Here is a 21236-nt window from a genome sequence, read left to right as displayed (position 1 = left end):
ATATGCTCATAGTTGATACTCAATACATGGCGACTTTTATCATTGTTATGTTTTCAGGGTTTATAAGTCAGTGTAGCATAATGGTTAAGAGCATGGATTTCAGATCCGCATTGCTTGGATTCAAATCCTGGCTTCAAAGCTTGCTAGGTGTGTGATCTGGGCAAGTTACTTAACATCTCTGTGCCTCAGTTTTCTCATCTGTAAATAAGGAGATAATAATGCCACCCCATAGGATGGTTATGAGCTCTAAATGAATTAGATTTTATAAAGCACTGGAAAAATAGGTGTTATCTATTTTTACTAACAATGAAAGCTATTTAATGCCAGTAAAATGAGAAAGAATACATGTGTATAGTAAGATACACTTATTTATATTAATAGATATAAATAAATAAATAAGTAATAGATATAAATAAGTCTAATAACATACATAGGTTAAAATCCTATATAATAAAAGAGTAATATGCAAATCAACTGAATGGCAGAATGACTGAGTGCTGCTCAGCCACAAGCCGGGCTGACAGCTGGTGAGTGCAGAGGTGGTGGCGGGAGCCTCTCCTGCCTCAGCAGCAGTTGGACATCCCCCGAGGGCTCCCAGACTGCAAAATGTTGTGCACCGGGCCTCTAGTAAGAAATATGTGTGTGTGTGCTTTATGTGCTCACACATATCTATATTAAGTATAGCAAAGCCAATTGGATGAAAAAAATGAACATAGTGACTTTTTACCAAGTCAGATATTGACGAACAATGGAGTTTTATGATGCACTATCTTTAGATGTTGACCTGCAACAGGATTGGTTGCTATGCAAGGAACATGAAAGTAAACACATTTCTGGCTGAAAGAGCAAATACTATTTGAACAGTAAGTTTCCTAATAAACCATGACCTAGAAATTACAAAGGTCAGATTGAAATTTCAAACTGAACTAGAACCACTCGTAAAGTCTTAAAGTCGTTAATCACCCCCGATAACATGTGTGGGCCAAATCTATGCCTTCCGGGTTCTGGTTTATCTTAGGACCTGGCTCCAGGACAAGCGTACGAGATGAAAAACTTCTGGGGTGCTCTTGCTCCTCTCTCTTTGTTGGTTGTGCAGCCAAGTGGGAGAGAACAGAGGGTCAAGTTTTCCACCCTTTGTTCACCCTAGAGTGATTCACGTTTTAGATGTTTCCAAAGCACAGAGAAACAGCATTTAACACCCGGGTTTCCCCATCCAAAGAATGAATGTTTCCCAATCCAAAGAATGAATATCTTGGCCCTAATGGTGTGTGCCCAACCTACTGTTTGCAAAAAGCCTCATCCAGAATATCAAGCATCTTGTTCTAGAACTTCCTAGTCCAAAGTCCAAAATCCAATATCCTAACTTCTTAAAAGAGCTACTTCAGTTTTTTTGTTTTTGTTTTTGTTTTTTTTAACTTTTTAGTTGTGTTGACTTGAGTCTGTTGCAGTATAATGAAATTTAACAGAAGGGAGATTTCTATCACATTTCATTCAATCTCTGTTTCACATTCTCTCTAAATAAGGAATTTTTTCCCCCCATTTAGATTCCCATAAGGTGAGGATGCTACAAAAGTGTTATGAATCATGAACATTTAAATAAATCTGCTCTTTTGAGAGGTCGGTGTTCATCTGTAGTGAAAATATTATTGGTGAGATTGCTTCTCTAGTATCGTGTCCCTTCAAGAAGTATTAGAAGGATGCATGTGGAGAGATGAAGGAGAGAGCAAATTGGAGGACTCTGGGTTGCTTTGGGAAGATTTAGGGTCTGCCATTCGGGGGATTTCATGGGAGTATTTCAGGACACAATTGTTTCTTGTGTTGAGGAATCTTAAAGGGGAATCAGGACCAAATTAAATATACCACGTGAAGTCTCAGATGAAACCTCCTGGAGCTTGGCCTTCTCACCCCCAATATGTTTTTATTGACTTTTAGAAAGAGAGGAAGAGAGAGGGATAAATAGAAACATTGATGAGAGAGAAACATCATCGATTGGCTGCCTCCTGCATGCCTCCCTACGGGGGGGATTGAGCCCAAAACCTGGCATATGCCTTGACCGGGAATCGAACAGTGATCTCTTGGTTGGTGAGTCAATGCTCAACCACTGAGCAACACTGGCTGGGCCTCACTCTTATCTCGAAGCCCTCAGGCCCAAAAGGATGAGGACATTTGCATGAACAGTCAACCACCCCCACCCCATCTATCTCATTCTCAATAACACCCATACATAGTTGCTACCCCAAAGACTGTTTCTTTTTCCTTCCCACATTTTGCAATCTTTCCTGGCTCTCCCCCAGCCCAGCCAGGTAAGCTCTTTTGTTTCCCCTTCCCTAACCGGCTCAGTGCTTTTCTGTTCCCGTCAACTTACCCTTGCATTCTTCTTTTCAAATTTATGTTTCTTTATAACCCGAATCAGGTGCCACTCTGGACTTTGGCACAGGACTTGATGTGGCCCCCAACCCCAGGGGAGTGAGGTGGAAGCTGAGGCTTTCCTACCAAGGGGACTGGGTGAGTCAGTGCTGGGGTGACTCTCAGCTTAGACAGGCAGGGCCAAGTGGATCTGGATAAACTGAACCCAGTACTCTGGTAATATGCATGTAATTGCTATTATCTTCTCTTCCATTTGGGAGTATGGGAGCTGCTTATTTTGCTCATTGCTGTGTGCATAAGCCTAAGAATGGAGTCTGGCATATACCAGATACTTAAAAATACTGAGTGAATGACTTTATTGAGCCCCTGCTGGGTGTCAGGTATTGTTAGAGTTCCTAAAAGAGACAGGCATTGGCACCATCTTACAGATAGAAAAATAAAGGAGAAAAGTGACTTTCTTCGTGTTCTTCAAAATGGGGGCGGTTTGTGGATTTCCAGACCTCCAGCCTTAGTGTGTTTCAGCACAAAATTACCCTTGACCTAACTTTCTCTTTCCTTTTGTAGGAATGGGCCTTTCTAAGACATGACTTTTTCTAGGCTGACTTTTTTGTTAATATTTGGCCTTTCTCTGTTTTTGTTTGTTTGTTTTGATTAGGAAAACAAGCATGGCGCCATGGAATCTGCCAAATGGATGTCCAGAAAAATGGCACCACCTGCCCACATTAGCACGCTAGGGCTGCCACGCAAAGCACCACAGTGTGGATGGCTCAAACAGCAGCAATGTAGTTGCTCACAGTTCTGGAGGCTGGAAGTCCCATATCAAGGCACTGGCTTCTGTGGAGGCCTCTTTCATTGGCCTGTAGACGGCTGTCTTCCTCCCCGGTGCCTCTGTGTGGTCTTCCCTCTGTGCACTTCTGTGTCCTAATCTCTTTTTCTTGTAAGGGTACCAATCATCACGGATCAGGGCCCAACCTGATGATCTCATTTTGACTTAATTACCTCTTTAAATACCGTATGTCCAAACGCAGTCACATTCTGAGGTTCTGGGGGTTAGGGCCTCAGAAGAGTATGAGTTTTAGGGTGGGGACCACAATTCAACCCATAACATTAACCCTGTTTTCACAAAATATGGGGTAATGTCCAGGCCTGTTTTAAAAGGCCTCGTAATGGGAGTGTTATAACCAGGCAGCAAATTACAGCCTGTTTTCTGTTGTCTCTTGCGTCCTGTGGCTGCCTCTTTCTCCTCTTCTCCTTGGCCCCAGACAGATCAGCAAGGCGGTCAGAGCAGGTCACACAGGGATCCAGAAATCCAAGAAGAGGGTTTTGTAGCAAGTAAATAAAAGGAATTATCGACCATCTACGGCTCATTGTTTAAATTACCATGTTTATTTATGTCAACACAAAATACAATAAAACAACTTACAAAACCCATTTTATCTTCATGTAACATAACTCTTCAGTGAACAGAAGTACTACTGTTAATGTTTTGGCCTTTCCAAGGTCCAGCCCTGGGTCAAAACAGTATTCAGACAAATAGCAAATTCTTCTCTATATATACACAGGAGGAAAACTTACATTTTCTAAAATCCCATTCCAGTAATAATACAGAAATGTCACATGTCGAGGTGAATACTACGGTTGTGCCATCAGAATTGCAGCTTCCTTGTTGCTCTAGATTTCCCCCAGACTGTGGGCTTCAGTCGGGAAGTAGGGGGCACGTCAGCCCTTCAGGTTTCCAGCGTGATTGCTTAGTCATTTTTTTTTTTTTTACCATAGCTGTGTACTCCACAAGTGTGAGATTTACCTGAGTTATTAAGAAACCAGAAATAAAGTCTCAAAGTAATCAGTGTGTACAGATCTACCTGTAAGACTGATGGAATTTACCATATAGTAATCTGCTCCAATTCAGTGGAGAAGCCTGAAGCCTCCATTACAGAATGAACTCCTCACGTAGCAAAAGACTTCACATTGGAATTTACTCAAAGGTAATAAACAGGGCACAAAAGTACAAGACTTCACCTGCAATCCAGTAGTCTAAATGCTGTATATTCTGTCCAGCAAATGGTAGTTGCTGCTTAACTCACAAGATCTTTCTATCATTTCACTGACTAAGGAGTCAGCCTCATGCTGTGGAAAGAAGACATGGTTTGGAGCTAGAAGATCTGGATTGTGGACCAGTTCTACTTACTCTCTGAACCCTAGCTTCCTTACGAGGATCAGAGAAGAAGAACGTGCTTTGTAAAGTAGTATTTACTCTAAGAAATGTTATTTTGCAGTGTCCATCTCTTCAGTCAATCTAAGGATCCCTAATCACCCCCACGTATTTTACAAGTAAAATCTTACTTTTTAAAGTAAATATATCATGCATATTTACCATATGCAGCTGAAATGTTAAGTTATGTTATGCAAGTGGGAAGAGAATATTGGTAAAGAAACCCATTACTCAACGAGGGACTTTTGTACTCTCGATGTGCTTGATTTAAAACCACTTAAAATGTTGTTCCTTTTGTAACATTGGAGCTCTTGTTGAATAAACTAACCATTTAAAGTAATTCCTTAACAAGAAATTAAAACTTTCATATGGCAATTACAGGGGTTAGAAGACTGTGAAACTGAGTAAAATGGATTGAGAAATTTGGGAGAAGCAATAGTTTGAAAACTCAGAATCTGGAGGGGATCTGAGTGCAGTTTATTTTGGGGTAAGTAACTGAAAGTAATCTAAATGATAGGCTTGTTATTTTTGTTTTTTACTGGTGACTTCCTAAAATTATAAATTACTTGTTCCTCATCTGCAAAACAAATAAAACACTTACTTATGTATCTGACTTTTAGGTTCAGACAAATCCACAGTAATTAACACTTAATTTTCATTCTTACATTTGGGATTTCTTTAGAGAATTGCATTGTTTCAGCTGAAGTAAAATCAGAATCTCTTAGAAAAAAAAATCCTCCTTTAGGAAAGGCACATTTACTAAAAGTTTGGAATAAGTTGGCCAATGTGCATATGTAATGGGAACATATGGGCCTTGTGACTTGGCCGAGACAAAGACCTCAGGTAGCTATATTCTGGATATAAATGAGATTCTAATTTCAAACATTTTTCAAATGCAGATCAGGCTCCCATGAATCATTTTGATGATTTTTTGAGGCATTAATGCAACAGAGTGAATATTCCTCAAATGATCCCCAAAGTCACCCCTTTGCTAAGGCATTTCTCTTCTTGATTATTTTGAACCTGCCAACATAGTCTCTAACCTCCATACAGAGAATGACTGATCTCCAAATGACCTATTATTATCTTAAACCAAGCTCATTTTGAAGCAAAAAAGAAAGAAAAATTAAGCAGTGCATTAACATTTCATACCAGTGAAACAGACATTTTTTGTACATGAAGTAGTTCTATCCATCCGTGGAAAGGTCCACCTTTTGTTTTTCCCTGTGTTTATAGGTTACATTTTTAAAGGTGCTGGTGGAGCCTCTGTACAGTGGATTGGTTCCCTAAAAAATAAAAAAGGAGGTTCAAATGAAAGTACATTTTGTTATTACACTGTTTTAACGTATCTAAATAATTTCATTGTACATTACCAATTGGGAAAAGAGAGTCGGTTTCAATCCTGAAAGCCATTTGAATAATTTTGATGTTATACTTTTAGTGCTTTAAAATTAATGCATCTTCATTTTATTTTTTAAGATGCAGAACTAGCCCCGTGTGTGTATTCTAAAAATCTTACCCTTTTTGGAAATGCACTAATTTATTGATGGAAAACAAGACTTTAGCTGTTTTATTCACTGCTATTTTATTAGCACTAAAAACAGTGCCCATGTCAGAGTAAGCATTCGGTTATTTATTGAATGAATGGACTGAACCAATAGATGACTCACAGTGAAATGTAAAGTAAAAAATGAAAAAAGTGAGCATACAGAGATGAATGACACAGTAGTACCTGCTTTTATGAAATGTGTTTCTGGGTAGGCTGGTGTGGCTCTATGGTTGAGCATCAACCTATGAACCAGGAGGTCACGGTTTGATTCCCTGTCAGGCCATATGCCCTGGTTGTGGGCTTGATCTCCAGTGTGGGGCATGCAGGAGGTAACCGATCAATGATTCTCTCTCATCATTGATGTTTCTATCTCTCGCTCCCTCTCCCTTCCTCTCTGAAATCAATAAAAATAGATATATTTTTTAAAAAAGTAAATGTGTTTCTGGTGAAAGGCATCAAACAAAGGCACAAATAATCTTGCTAAAATGAGATCAAAATTCGGAAAGAGGAGTGACTAGCTGCTTGGGAGAAGCAGAGAAAGATTCCCAGGACAGTGACTGCCTGCTCAGGATCGAGAAAGAACCAGGTGGCTTTTGTAAACTAGTGTTTGAATCAGGGTCACAAGTTGGGTGTTTGTGACACTGGACTCGTGAAGGAGCACAGGTCCCAAGGCAGGTTGGGCAAGATGCTTATGCCCTTGGGGCAGTGAGAGGTGGGGTACTGATGCCTGGATAATTCAGCTGTGCTGTTTGGGCTGTTGGTGTGTTTCCAGGGGCTGTCACCAGGACCAGAAGGACCAACACTCACTAGGTGTTTAAAGAAATGCCAAGCTTGTTCCTTCTATTTCTCTTCTTTGGTTTAACTGCTCCTGGCAGGCACAAGATGTCTGGGTAAGGTACAGTCTATTTTCTCCTTCTTTCCAAGGTTGACCACACAGGCTCAGGTGTCAGACAGCCTGGGTTCAATCCAGCAGCACTATGTGACCTTACTTAAGCAACTTCAAGCCTTGGTGACCTTACCTATAAGAGAGATTGCCGAAATGCTTGCCTTATCTACGAGGTCATGTACTTTAGCACAGTGCCTGGCACACAGTTCCCAATAAATGCTGTCTCTTACTAGCTCTAACTTATAGCTCTTCTTTATATTTGGAACTTCCTTTCCTTTTATGTCCTGGAGAGTGTAATAAAGATATTTCCCCCCCAGGGTTTTGGTACTCTGAACATTCCCAAGCCTATTTCTGAGTATGCATGGAGTCCACATATCATCTCAGACCCTCCAAATTGATAAATCTTATACTTTGGTCTCCTTATTTCATGAACTGTAGAAATGGTAGCAATTTCCAGGCGTAGATCTGAAAAAACATGATTATATTGGCTTTCTAAGTACATTTCTCTCAGCTCTTAGAAGACCTCAATAAAATGAAAAATACTCCCTGGTCTCTCCCACCTGTTGCCCTTGGATTCACCACAGTGTCTTCATTTTGAGGAGGAATAACACCTGCACCTGTTTCTCTGTTGCCCAGAGCCAGTGGCCTGACCCCAGACTGAGTAACATGTCACCTTTGCTCAGGCCTTTGGAGTGAGATGCTATCTCAGTAATGAGGGCAAACAGAAAAGAGGCTCCTTGGTGGTGGATGAGGAGTGAAGGCTAAGTCAGCATATTGTCTCTGCTCCTGAGGTCACCCTGGATATATCTGAGGGCCCTCCAGTTCTTACTAGTCCTGCTTCTATAAGAACTTGAAATTTGGACTGTGAAGAGCATGCTAATGTGTTCTTAGACTCAGGTAGAATATTATTGCAAACAAAAATACATGGAATTCTATGAAGTTTAAGAGACTATATACTATTCAGTTTAAGCTGGTTACAGAAGAATAAGAAATGAATTGAAGAGGAAAGATGGAAAAAATAAGAAGGGCAGGGTGAGGATAATGAGTAGGGGCACCGGCCTGGAGGAAGAGGGTGGCTTAAGGAGAAGACAAGGTACTCTGAAATTCAGAGTAAATGGCTGTGAGAAGGGCCAGCTTGGACCAGCAAAGGGCGAGGAACTCTCTTGGGGGCCCCATCCCATATCATGTCAAACAAATTGAAATTCACCCCATCTCACTCTAAATGTCATTTGTATGCCCTACAAAGGAGATGATGAGTTGCGATTGACTGATTGATTACACATGTTATTTTGTACACACTTAGTTGAATGTGTAATTTTGACTGTGTGGTTTTCATTCTATATTTTTAAAGCAACTTCATTTATTCAGGCCTACAATATTTTGGGAGTCTCTTGCAAAGCTAGTTATAGGGCCTGGGCACGCTAATAGGTGATGGTGGATAAAGCAGACCTCACTGTAGTAGGAGGGTAAGGTGGAAATTTAAAAGTGGAGAAAGAGCAAGTATTTATCGGGGAGGGGGGAGTGTTTCCTGCCCTCAACTGATGCTCGGAGCTCAGCAGAATGAGCTCAGCTCGGGTTTTGCTGACAGCAGGAAGTGTGCCAATGTCTGACACTGCCTCTTCTAGTGCCACGCAGGTGGCAACTTCCCACAAAAGAGTTTCAGCTGAGACACAGGCTTGTGTCTGGTTCCATTTCAGGTGAGTCTGCACTCCTTCCCTTAGACAAGGTTGTGTTTCCCCCAACCATTTGGGGTGACTAGGCTAATTCCCCCAGGCATCTGGGGGTAGTAATTTAGGCTGTAGATTCTGCAAATGCAACTGCACATTTTTAGAGTTTGAAAAAGTGGTAATAAGAAAGCTCTCTGTCATAACCCACAGCTCTCTTAATGATTGCCTAACTGCCAAATGCAGACCTGATTTGTTTAGTACAGTACGAAATCAATCCATGACTGCTAGAAATGTCACACTGAACATTCTTTGCCTCTAGTTAATGACTTGTCATCCTAGGGGAAAAATGTCTAATCAAAGATGAATTTAAATATCTTCCCTTTCTGTTTTCATAAAGAATGTGGATGCGGGTGTTATTTTTAAGAGTAGTAAAAGGTAACCTTTCTTTATGGCTATGATGACATGCTCCAGGAGGCAAGAATGAAACTCTTTTTCATCCTCAGCTTTGTCACCTTTGGAGTCAGGAGACCCAACTACCTCTGTGGTGTATGGAGGTCCCCTGGGTTTTGAAGACCAGTCAAATTCAGTTCTTCAAGAAGAAATATATTTCCAATAAAAACAGAATAAAATTGAAGATCACAAAATGGATACACTGAGCAACATTTTTTCCCAATAGGATATATTAGTGAAATTTGAGTTGAATTATTTGAGTTAAACCTCTTTTGCATCCAAGTGAATAATTATTATCCAGTCATTATCTAGTCAAGAACATCAAACATTTGTTATTCAAAGAAACTCAGTTTAACAAGGGAATAACATTTTTCATTCATGCTTTAATCTGTATAATGCATATTTTTGTTCCACATTAGATGTAGAAATGGCAAAATTTTAGCATTTGAATTTCAGTCATGTTCTACATCCTAAGAGAAAACAATTCATGTTTTGAGAAAATTAACTATTAATTAAAATGTTATTTTAAAGATATTAATCACTTGTCAGTAATCATGCTTTTGTATGAGAACATTAAAATGTGCTGCTTGGTAGATAGACATCACATAATTGCCCAAGTGCTTATTCGTGGAACACCTGCCTATTATTTCCCAGAGTGGAAGAAGAGACTGCAGTTGGGATCACCACTTGGAGAAATCTCGTAACCTCTCAGAGCCTCAGTTTCCTTACCTTCAAATTGGGAATACGAAGATGATTTCATGGGGCTGGTGGTTATTCAACTAACTGCAGCTGTTGTTGTGTTGTTGTTGTTTTTATGCCAACTTAATGACATTCTTTTGCCTGGTTGCCCTTCTAACGATTGCCAGGCATTTGCTTGATAGTTTGTAAGAGTTAAAAGAGCGATGGCTAGGGGATCAGGTTATGTTAACTGCCCCAACACTTTTGGCCTCAAGCTCTAAGTCATCAAACTAACCTGTAGGTTACATCTGACTTTGTTATGGATGGATAAACTATATACTCAATGCAAACCCACAATTTACTTTCCGAAAGGGTTTTTTTTAATTATGAAAAATCCATACATATACAAAAGAAGATAAAAGCTGTTTAATGAACCTCTGTAGACCTATCCCAGCTTCAACAATTATCAAGATTTTGCCACACTTGCTTCAACTCTCTCTTTCTCTCTCCCTCTCTACCTCTCTATCTTTTGGCTGAATGATTCAGGACAAACCAGCCTTCATTTTCCTTTCTCCCAAAATCTTGATTATTTTTTTTAGCAAAGTCATCATGCCATTATCATACCTAATTAAATTAATCACAATATGTTGCTATCATTTTCATACCCAGTCTACATTAACCTTTATGTATTTTTGTCAAAAAATGTATTTTTTTTACTATTCAAATCAGGATCAAAATAAGATCCACACATTTCATTTGGTTATTGTGTATAAAGGCATTTTTAATGGGACAATAAAGTATATAAAATGTTCTATTGGTCCTTTGTCCTGCACCATATAATAAGATTATTTTAAAATAACTACATAATATATAAACATCCCTTATCAAGATAAATTTATCCAAAACAGAAGATTCCATTTGCTCTAGGAATTGAAGATATCACTAAAAACTTAGAGAAAAAAGTGTTTGTAACATCAATTTATCTAGGCAGATGAACCCTAAGGAGCATTGTGTTGGCTTGTATTTTCTCCTGTGATATTACTGTTTTTAGAATCAGCAATGTAAGATAATTGCTATTAGATAGCTGGACACACCATTAGAGATAGAGAGATGAAATTAAAACCATGAAATTGTTTCTATGGGCCTCTAGAAATGTAACTGTCTCTCCTGTGGGAAAGAAATACACAAAATTGGAGTCCTGTTTTGTGTTTGCTTACTGTAAATAGGAGACATGTAAATTATATCTATTGAGTATGTATATTTAAAGGTTGACACTTTGGGGATTGTTTTTCTCAGGTAGCTGTTTGAAATTTATGGTGTTCAGAAAAACTGGATGGTATTTAAAAACTCTTCTCAACTTTGCTTTGTAACCTATTTTGAGTAATGTGCATTTCCATGGTAACTGGCATGAACTGTCTAGTACTCATGAACCTTATTCCATTAGTTATAACATAAACGTTTATGGAAATGTGTACACACAGCACCTAAGCTTTATCAAATGGGGCCTGATGGGTCCTCCTGGTGGTGAGAAATAAAATATATGTCATTGGTGTCCAGAAGTAGCTAAATAAGGAGACTCTTCAGGGTGGGGAAATTCCCCCACTGTACTGAGAGACAAATGCATGCGATGAGGACCACCTGGGATCCAATTAGTGGACAGAGGTTCCTTTGTCTCCAAGGCAGAACAGAAATCAAAGCTGTTGAGGACATGGTGAGAGGAGCAAAGAAAGAGCATGATATACTAACTCTCATTTAGAGCAGAAGAAAGCTGACTTCCCATTTCTTCTATAAGACACTTTCTCCCCTAGACAAGGAGTAGCCCCTACATGTTTACATACCGTTTGCCACTTGGCCTTTGACCTTTCTGCTTCGAATTTGGCAACCTCTTTGCGATCATGAAATGACACAAGCAGCTTCCAAATGCACAGTAGGACAACCCCAATGAGAAGAATAGCCAGTGAAACCCCCAACATGATCATAGGAATGTTTGGTGGTTTTGGACAGTCTGTGGGAACAAAGAAAATTATATTAAGAAGATGGTACAATCAACATTTTGATAAACATTTGTCATTAAGTTTTCCAACCATATTTTTCTCTAGTAGAGGGGAAAATAGTAACACCTTTTGTTTTGCTGAAAAAATGTTTTTAAATGAGTTACTTGTTGAAGGATAGCCCTGTTCCTTCAAAGTGGAACAGAAGATAAAGTAGCAGTTTGGCTATTCAAAGCAAATGTATATACACTAGAAAGGCTGACTCAGAGTTAGAATCCAAAAGAGTGAAAATTAATGCACATGGAATATTTAAAGGACCATAAATAAGATATAGTTTAATCACTAAACATAGTCTCTTCTGGGTATATGATAAAGTAGAAATAGGATGTGTGTGTGTGTGTGTACACACACATAATTATTTTCTTTATTTTTTGAAACAAAGAGATTGTATTAAAAATTATATGAAACCTGCCCCCTGAAAAGTTTCCTACTTACTGCTGCTGATTTCTTATTTAAAAATTTTTTAATAGACAGAAGAGAGTCACGGCTTTCAGTTTTATTTTAACTCTAATGCCTGATTTTCTGAAAAGTTCTTGGACTGGGGTCAGGAGAGGTGGGTTCAATTCCTATCTGAACTGAAGTACAGTAGCCATTTAAACCCATCAAGTCCTTTGATCTCTCTGAGCCCCTGAACCCTCATCTGTAAAACAAAGGTGTGGGACTTCAGTGTCCCTTCCTTCCCTGAAATAAGGTTAAGCCAGGTGCTCATGCTGATTAAACCCACAGCTTCCTCAACCTCTCCCCTGAGATTCTGATTTAGTTGGTCTCGGATGCAGCCAAAGATTTTTTTATTATTAATAGTATCCTGAGTGATATCTTCAGGGAAGTTTGGAGAATTAGAAGTTTTGCATAGTCCTTTTAACTTGAACATTCTATGAAGTGTTATTTTGACCATTGATGATATTAATATAATTTTGCAATTATACAGTACCTTCCCTTATTGACAGCAGAATGACTAATAATCTTTGCAATATGCCTGGGAGATGATACAGTTTTAATGAAACATAAATAAGCTCTCCCCTGGCTTTCATGGGGAGAAAAAAATCCCATATAAAAATTATCATTAAATATCTGCCTCCCGCTGTAAGAAGTGAGGCAAATCCATGGCATCTAAAGAGGAAATGAATCATGCTTAGTTTATTTTAACTCTTAGTGCTTTTCGGTATTTAATAAGGAGAGTTATACACCCAGACTACTCACGCTAATTTCAAGGTAAGAATCTATAGCTGGTCTGAATTTAAGCGGGACTAATGACCCCCTGACAGTGTGATGCCTGGCCTCACACATCTTTGTTCGTTGGCCAAAAAACCATGTTAAGGAGATTATGCAGAAATAAGTAAAGGAGCTAATGAAATAGCAACTAAAGTGTGAAGATCTAAAGACTGTTTCTAGCATAGCAAATGAACCATGCTGCTACTAATAGGTTAGCAACACTCCGGCAAAGAAAGCAGCAGGTGCCTGTCAATGAGAATATATATTGGCTACATCTTTGACTATAAAATGTCTGGGGTGGGGCATAGCATATTCTTGCTTAAAGCAAAATGAACCTTACTAAGACCCTGCAGCCAGAATGTGATTTAGGAGGGCTCTCCACTAGGGAATAAAAAGAGGAGGAATAAGCATGACCTAGCAGAGATGATTATTTTAAGAATTTAGAATCATTGGGAATTATTCATTTCTTGAGACAAGATCTTGGCCCAAGTACCAAAGCAAGTATTACACAATAGAAAATCCAGGTCAGTGTAGCACCTAATTCTAAGGACCTTAGTTTCTAATGCTGCCAGTCTGGTAGGTCCGCCACATATGGCTACTGAACACTAGAAAAGTGACTTTCCAAATTAGGTTGTGTGATAAATGCAAAATGCACACTAATTTTGAAGACTTGGTATGAAAAAAATGTAAACAATCTCATTAAGTTTTTATATTGGTTACACTGTGAAATGACAATATTTTGGATATAGTGGATTAAATGAAACATTAAAATTCATTTAAACCTTTTTTTACTTTTTAATATGGTTACTAGGAAATTTAAAATTATATATGTAGTTTGCATTAATATTGGACAGTGCTGATATATTTTGGGGATTCAAATATTTATTATGATCACACAGCCAGTGGGAGGCAGTATAGCACAATAGTTAAAAGCATGGGCCTCCAATTCCAGGACCAGAGCTGGTACATAATTGCTGCAAAACCTACCAATTACTTAAATTCTCTATGCCTCAATTTCATTACCTATAAAATGGAAATAATAACAATACCTGATTTATATAGCTGTTGAGGGTATTAAATGAATTAATACATGTAAAGCATCTAGAATAATACCTGGCATATGGTACTAGTAAGGGCTCAATGCTGAGAGTTGCTATTATTACTATAACAGATTCACTCTTCCACCTCTCTATCCTCAAGACCTCGAGGGCCTGGAACCTCCAAGTTGGAAGCCATACCTACATCTCTGCCAGGAAGACTCCCCAACTGTCATTCTTGCCTGGCCCCTTATGATTGTGGCTCTTACCCTTAAAAGTTTTTCCAGATGTAAGAAGAAAAGATGAGCAAAGCTCTCCCTACATCCACACACCCCTGATGATGACCCTTCACTTGATTTCTTTTTCAGTTTGTTTGGAATTCTTAAGCTCCATCTCCTCTTTTCCCACTTTGCTTCTTTTCTATCCAGGCCTCCCACCAGCTGTCCAGAGCATCTCTGATCTTAAAGGGAGAGGGGACTACAGACTCCTGGGGATGGGCTCTGCCCTCAGGGCCCTGAGAGCTCTGGCCTATCTAGCTTTCAGAGATGGAGGGAGAGGGAGAGAGAAATAGAAACATCAATGATGAGAGAGAATCATTGATCAGCTCCCTCCAGCATGCCCCACACCGGGGATTGAGTCTGAAATCCAGGCATGTGCCCTGACTGGGAATCGAACCGTGACCTCCTGGTTCATAGGTCGACACAACCACTGAACCATGCTGGCCAGGCGAGGGACACATTCTTAACTGAAGACAGAAAAGGTGGGGCACCTGTGAGTATCTAAGAATGTGGCCAAGGCTGTTAAGGCAGAGTCGCTCAAAGGAGATCCTGAAGCCACCTATATCAGAGCAACCTGGGCCACACGCAGGCCTGCAGGTTCAGGTGAGCATGATGCTCACTAAAGTTTAACAACTTCTCAACAAAAGCACCTTTCCCACTCTTCCATCTTTTCTATATCAACTTCTAACATGAACTTCTGTCTCCTCTTCACTAAAGATGCGCTTTTTATCTGAGGGCTTCCTGAGTCCCAAGGCGGCTCCAGAAGCTGGTCTGGAAGCAAAGCCACAGAAGCAATGGACTCAGATCACTTCCTCACTTCCTGCTTTGTGTCTTCTTGGCTCGGCGTTATCATCGAATGACCCATGGCTCTAGGCTATGAATTGGTGCATGTTTTATATGCATCATTCCATTTAATCCCTGAGTAATCCCTTAAAAGAAAGCATTATTTTTCCTATTTTACAGATGGGGAAAGAGAGGCAAGTATCTTCCAAAATGTGCAGCAGCTAGTAAGTGGCGGAGCAGGATTTGAACCCAGGTTCACACGATTCAAAACTCAGTCTCATAGGCTGGTCTGCTCCTTCCCGTTAGTCTTTCCTAAAGGTACACTTTGTGCTGACATTGCATTCAACCTTTCTGGGAGAGGACGATTGGTACAAATACACTCATCCTGTCCTCTAGTCTTATTCAGAGATACTGGAACCCATCAAACCTTTTAGTCATTGGGAAAATAGAGGCATGTCATCAAAAATTTGGAAATGTCTTTCCTGGCAAGCTGCGCAAAGTGTCTTCCTGGTTGTTTTTTCCTCTCCCATGGAGTATCACTTACCACTGACAAGGAAAGGCACGCCACTCACCTTTCTCGTTGATGCTGTGAATGATGGTTTTCCCTTCGCTGTCTGTAGTTATTAGGAATGTAATAAGACATTCATTTTCTCCTTGTAGAGAACAGGAAACAGAACTATCCTTTGAGAAATCTGCAGATAAAGGAATCATTCGTTAGGTTAAATGAGTTTCCAAAAGAGATTATTTTGAAAGCAAAGTAGTATTGAGTTTTAATATGCAAATAGGAAATTTCAACATTGCAGGATAAGAATAGAAAAGACATAATATTTTCTCCACCGGCTGAGGTTTTAGTTTCTACTCACTTTCCAGAAGAACAATTCCAGGTGTGGTCAATCAGGACTGACCATCAAATGCACCTATCAAACTGATGGGGGCAGGATTTCAATAGAGCAGTGATTCTCAGTCTTGACTGCACATTAGAATCACCTGGGAATCTTTTTAAAATCCTGATTTCTGGGCCTCATCCTCTGGAAATTCTGTTTCTTTGTTATGGGGTGAGGCCACAACATTAGTAACAAAGAAACAGAATTTCCGGAGGATGAGGCCCAGAAATCAGGATTTTAAAAAGATTCCCAGGTGATTCTAATGTGCAGCCAAGGTTGAGAACCACTGCAATAGAGTAAAAGTACTTCAAGGCAGGTATGCCTAGCTGTCTTGGGAATAGAATGGCCCTGATTATGGTAATGCGGGTGCTATATGTTCTCCTTGGCTGCGAGCATCTGGGAGAAAGCCTAGATTACATTTCAGAAAGAGACTGCACAGTCCAAACTGATACTGATACTTCTAAGGGGGTGGGGGAGGGGCTTTCTCACAATGCCCTAGTCAAGATTGCTGGCCACTCCGCGTCACAACAATAAATATATATTAATATCAGGAAACAGAGACTGAAGTGTTATGTAGCTCAGGGACCAGCAAGATAAAGGTAAAGCTCAGATAAAAAGAACCAAGGATAACAGTTTGACTGACCCTTCAGTATAGCCCCTTTCTTAATTTAAAAAAAAAAATCAATTTTTCCTTAAATCTTTTCCAAATAGAAATTATTTTCTTGCTGAGCTTATTCAAGAAGCAGAAAATGAATGTCATCAGAAATTGGAAATACAGTAAAATGGTCAATCTGAGATGTTAATACTATTTATCAGAGATTCTAATCCTGCATCTATGCCAAAATTATGTAGCATTTTCCCAGATAAAACACAACTTGCTTCAAGTTGTCCTATCTTACAAGTTGGAGACTTTTTACTGATATAGTTACAAACACTTTTACAGAAACCTGTAAATAGAATGATTGTTTGTTATTAACCTAAAATTTAAAAACAAATCCAGTCTTAGTGTACTGAGACTCAGTGGGTCAGAATATTAAAATGGGACTGTCCCAGATAATCTTGGACGTACTCTTGCTAGACCTATAACTTTTCTCAGTGGCTTAAATATAAAAGAAGGTTTTAATGAAACAGAATCTATATGTCTTGCTCTGACTCTAACAAAAAAAACATAATAGGATTTTTTTGTTGTTGTTCAGCATTGCCATAATCATAGAAAGACAGAAATATATAAGCTGTTTTGCATTAAATCTCTAAGATAAAAATCTCACATTAGGGTCTGTGAGAAGTATGCCTGTATTACCTATTAAAACAGAGACTAGTAAAACTTTTAGCATTATTACTAAGATTTCAATGATAGGTTTAGGTGTTTTTGAATCCATTAGAAGCATCTATGCACACAGAAATATTAAGAAATCTAATCACAAATCATTCAAATTTGGTCATTCCTAAATGTTTGTGATTGTCTAAATCACCTGTGAGTTCTGGAAATATGGATTTCAGGGCCCCACACCTGGGCATTCTGATTTGGGAGGTCATTGGTATACACAGGCATTTGTATTTGAGTGAGTTGCTTAATAGTATTTTTAATAAGGTGGTTCTAACTAAGAGGTTTGGGAACCTCTGGGCAACACTTGATAGTGAAATTTGTGTTATTTCCTATGTTTGATACCAACAGAACTGTCTGTATATCATTCATACTTTGGTTATTTTTTGATGGCCTTCAACACACATCCTTCTGCCACACCATTCGGTGAACTAGGATTCATCCAGCCTTGGGGAGTATGCCATTTCCTGTCGGACTGTTTTTTTCCTTCCCTCCCTCTCTCCAGCACCACAGCGCAAACCCACTCTGTTCCTCTTGAGTTTACTTAATGGAACATTTTATTCTCAGGTAGAAAATATGTGGATAGCTTATAATACTCCTTTCAGTAATATTAATCCTGCTTTTTTATTTTCTTTTAAATAGCTACATCGAAGCGCAGGGAGGCTTAATTTACTTGGCCAGGATTATTTAAGTTTTAATGGAACTGCTAATATGACCTTTGAGTCATGACTCCCTTCTTGCTTTAATTACTTCACCACTCCTTTTCATGACGGTTATGACTTTAGACTTGGCCCGCTTCACAGTGTTTGGGTATTAAAATGGTATTATTGAATGTGCAATGAAAGGGTCCAGCTTGGGCTGGAGATTTGCATAATTAGCTGCTAAGGTTCTCTTTTGTTGTTCATAAGAAATGGACCTTTCTTTTCCCCCCACCTTTATGAGTGTCAGCAGTGCTGTGCTAGAATAATACAAGGAAAATAAGATCTCAGGCAGTCCATGAAATCATACTTAGAAAAGGAAGAAATGTGAGAATGGGGTGAGGAGCCTGGGGTCTAGGGGGGAGTCTAGGAAAAATGTGGAAAACTAAACCGCCGGCAACACAGAATCAAGATAACTGTGTGTTTAAGACCTCTGCTCCGGGGCCACGTCAGTAGTTCTCAGAGAAAGAAGTTTCCCAAGCAGAAAAAAAGGCTTCTGTGGTCGCTAACTGTGCGTACTTAAAATACAGTGTATTTAAATACAACAACCTCCCTTTGCCTCTCCTGACAATTTGCAACGTACATTTAATGTCATGTGCATAGGAACTCTCAGGAGTTCTTTAAGGAAACAAAAGGTGTAGCTTCCCATTTCCAAAATGCATATGACCATGGGTGCTTAGTTTCCCATTTAACACGTTGGGAATTAGAGTCCCATGGAACACGGGTTGAGCAACAAAGCTCTGAGTACGTGAATGTTGGGGTAGATGAATAATGTCTCTTTCAGCAAAATGGGTCGAATGAAATTGAACTGCATGTCCTTGGAAATGCTCGCACAAGTCACGACAGCACAGCTGGGGAACAATTTATTTGGATGATAAAGTTATACTTACGTTACCCTCCCTGTCCTAGCTGGCGAAGGAAGGGCTGATAAAAACCCCATGGAAGAACAAATATGTTGTGATAATTTCAAGGTGATATGATCAATAACATAACTGGGTGAGTAACTTGAAATAGGACTTATAACAGGCTCATTAGAAAAATGACTTTTTAATTCACAGGTTAACAAATACATATTTTTCTCAAATTCATCGAGATTAGTGCTTTTAAGTAGTATTAGAAATGCAATTATTGTTTTTAATTTCTGAGTTAGAAATAGTTGCATTCCCCTCTTTTGAAGATAATGTAGTCAAGTACACAAGAAATAATAATGCAAATATTTTAAATGCCACTTGAGATGTAGTCTTCCCCTCAAATCTAAGCACGTATGAAAATGTACTTAGAAAACTGTGTATGTAAATATGGTAACTCCCCTGTTCCCGATTTCCATGTTTCCAAGGCTCGCTCTCCTTTTCCCCTCAGCACATTAGATTTCTCCGGCTGCTCCTGCATAGGGTTCTAGTCATTTGCAGGGCATTTTCTGCAATTTTTAGTCATTTCTTGGAAATATCTGGTAAATATCCCAGATGGTTGGTGTGAAATGAAGCCAGGAGGATATGCTGAGATTTGTACTAGTTACTAATCCGGGCAGTCCACAAATGCCGCTTGCCTCAGTGCTTTCACAGCATCTCACCTCGGGATTGGCGTAAGGTATACACCATTGTGTCCAATTTACGGCTATTTGGCATATTTTTTTAGTTACCAGAAAAAACATAGACGAGGGGTTTTATGAGCACCGATCATGGCCCTCCACCTAGGGTTATTCAACGGTGCACAGTCAGAGATCTCAAGTTTGAAACAATGTAGGTAATTTTCAAAAAAAAAAATGTAAATTTCACTAACTTATTCCTTCTTGGAAATGGATTAATTTTGGTATTTTAATTCCATCTATTCAAGATACATATCCTAGCATGTCATGAATTATTGTCTTGATTACGCCACTTCGCCTGGGAGCATCTTGTTGGCGTCTGCAGAGCGTGCAGAGCAGCCGTTGTAGCTGAGCAGCATGATAATGCAGAGTGTGTGGTGGGGGAAACACCAATCCCCCCAGACTGTCCTTTTGGGAGGAGTCAGTCATCTTCTTTGTCTTAATGTTCACAAATTATTTTTCCCAGCTAAAATACAACCCATTTGAATATTTGAGATGTCAATTTGCCATGAGGAAAGATATAATTTTAAGTAATTATGTTTTAAAATGACAGGTGAAAACAAGAGCAGGGCTTGCTAAGCAGTTAAAGGTAACAGGCCCTTCTCATATTTTGAGAGTGAGACAACAGGGAATTAAAGATGATCATGTAGAGCCCATATTTGGAAATTGGGAGTAAGAGCATACAGAGGGGAGAGGAAGAAAATCAGTCCAGTAATCAGAAACTGCCCAGTGTCTGAGGGCTCTATCAGGAAGCCAATGGTATACCTTGCTTTGTCCTATTTTGAAATACAGCAATTGGATAATAGGGGACAATTTCAGGCTTGGGGGTTAACATTTAGATATTTCTTCAATTATCTTCCTTCTAATTCAAACAATATAGCATTCTGGAATTCTCTACAGTTGTATCTGTTAAACCAGTGGTTCTCAACCTTCTGGCCCTTTAAATACAGTTCCTCATGTTGTGACCCAACCATAAAATTATTTTCGTTGCTACTCCATAACTGTAATGTTGCTACTGTTATGAATCATAATGTAAATATCTGATATGCAGGATGGTCTTTGGTGACCCCTGTGGAAGGGTCATTCAACCGCCAAAGGGGTCGTGACCCACAGGTTGAGAACCGCTGTGTTAAGGAGAGGTGAACTTGCCCACAGTGACGTCAAATATAATAGCCGTGACTTTAAATGTCTTGTATCCCCAACCACCAGGTGTTTAGCCTTATGGAATACATTTCCCCTTAGTAACTAATATGAGGCAACGAATGCCCTGGTGCAAATGAAGTCCAGCTATTGGAAAGCCCACCACAGATTTGTGCCTCTCAAGAACTATGCAAAGAAAAGGAAAGCAATTTAAGACAAGCAGAACCTTCTTCTTCATTGATGGTCACACCAGCTAGTTTGCATTTGTCAACACACTCTTCTCGGGCCTGGTCATCTGCCGACAGGTGGCATTCAATGCAGCTCCTGGAAACATTAGTCAACAGTTTATCAGTTCATATTGGCAGCTGGGATAGTGCTCAATGCTGTTACTGTGGTACATGCTAAAGGCGTGTCTCAGAGAGGACGGTGCCTTTG

At 39.4% G+C, this 21236-nt stretch overlaps 1 protein-coding gene across 3 annotated transcripts in view; it reads right to left on the bottom strand.

The window, feature by feature from the left end:
* Positions 1-3734: 3734 nt before the first annotated feature.
* The window catches only part of ITGB6 (integrin subunit beta 6), a 74980-nt gene continuing 57478 nt past the window's right edge, over positions 3735-21236 (bottom strand). For all 3 annotated transcript variants that reach the window (XM_070422892.1, XM_070422893.1, XM_070422894.1), the window contains 4 exons: positions 21028-21125; positions 15743-15862; positions 11648-11814; positions 3735-5865 (listed from right to left, as the gene is read on the bottom strand). In XM_070422892.1, the coding sequence (XP_070278993.1) occupies positions 5767-5865; positions 11648-11814; positions 15743-15862; positions 21028-21125 (484 nt within the window). In that variant the 3' untranslated portion in view covers positions 3735-5766. The remainder of the gene's footprint in view (positions 5866-11647; positions 11815-15742; positions 15863-21027; positions 21126-21236) is intronic.

This window comes from Myotis yumanensis, unplaced genomic scaffold, assembly GCF_028538775.1.
Source record: "Myotis yumanensis isolate MYYU_CA2020_CCGP unplaced genomic scaffold, mMyoYum1.0.hap1 SCAF_8, whole genome shotgun sequence".
Lineage (NCBI taxonomy): Eukaryota > Metazoa > Chordata > Mammalia > Chiroptera > Vespertilionidae > Myotis > Myotis yumanensis.
Note: the sequence above shows the minus strand (reverse complement) of the source record. Positions and strands in the feature narration are given on the sequence as shown.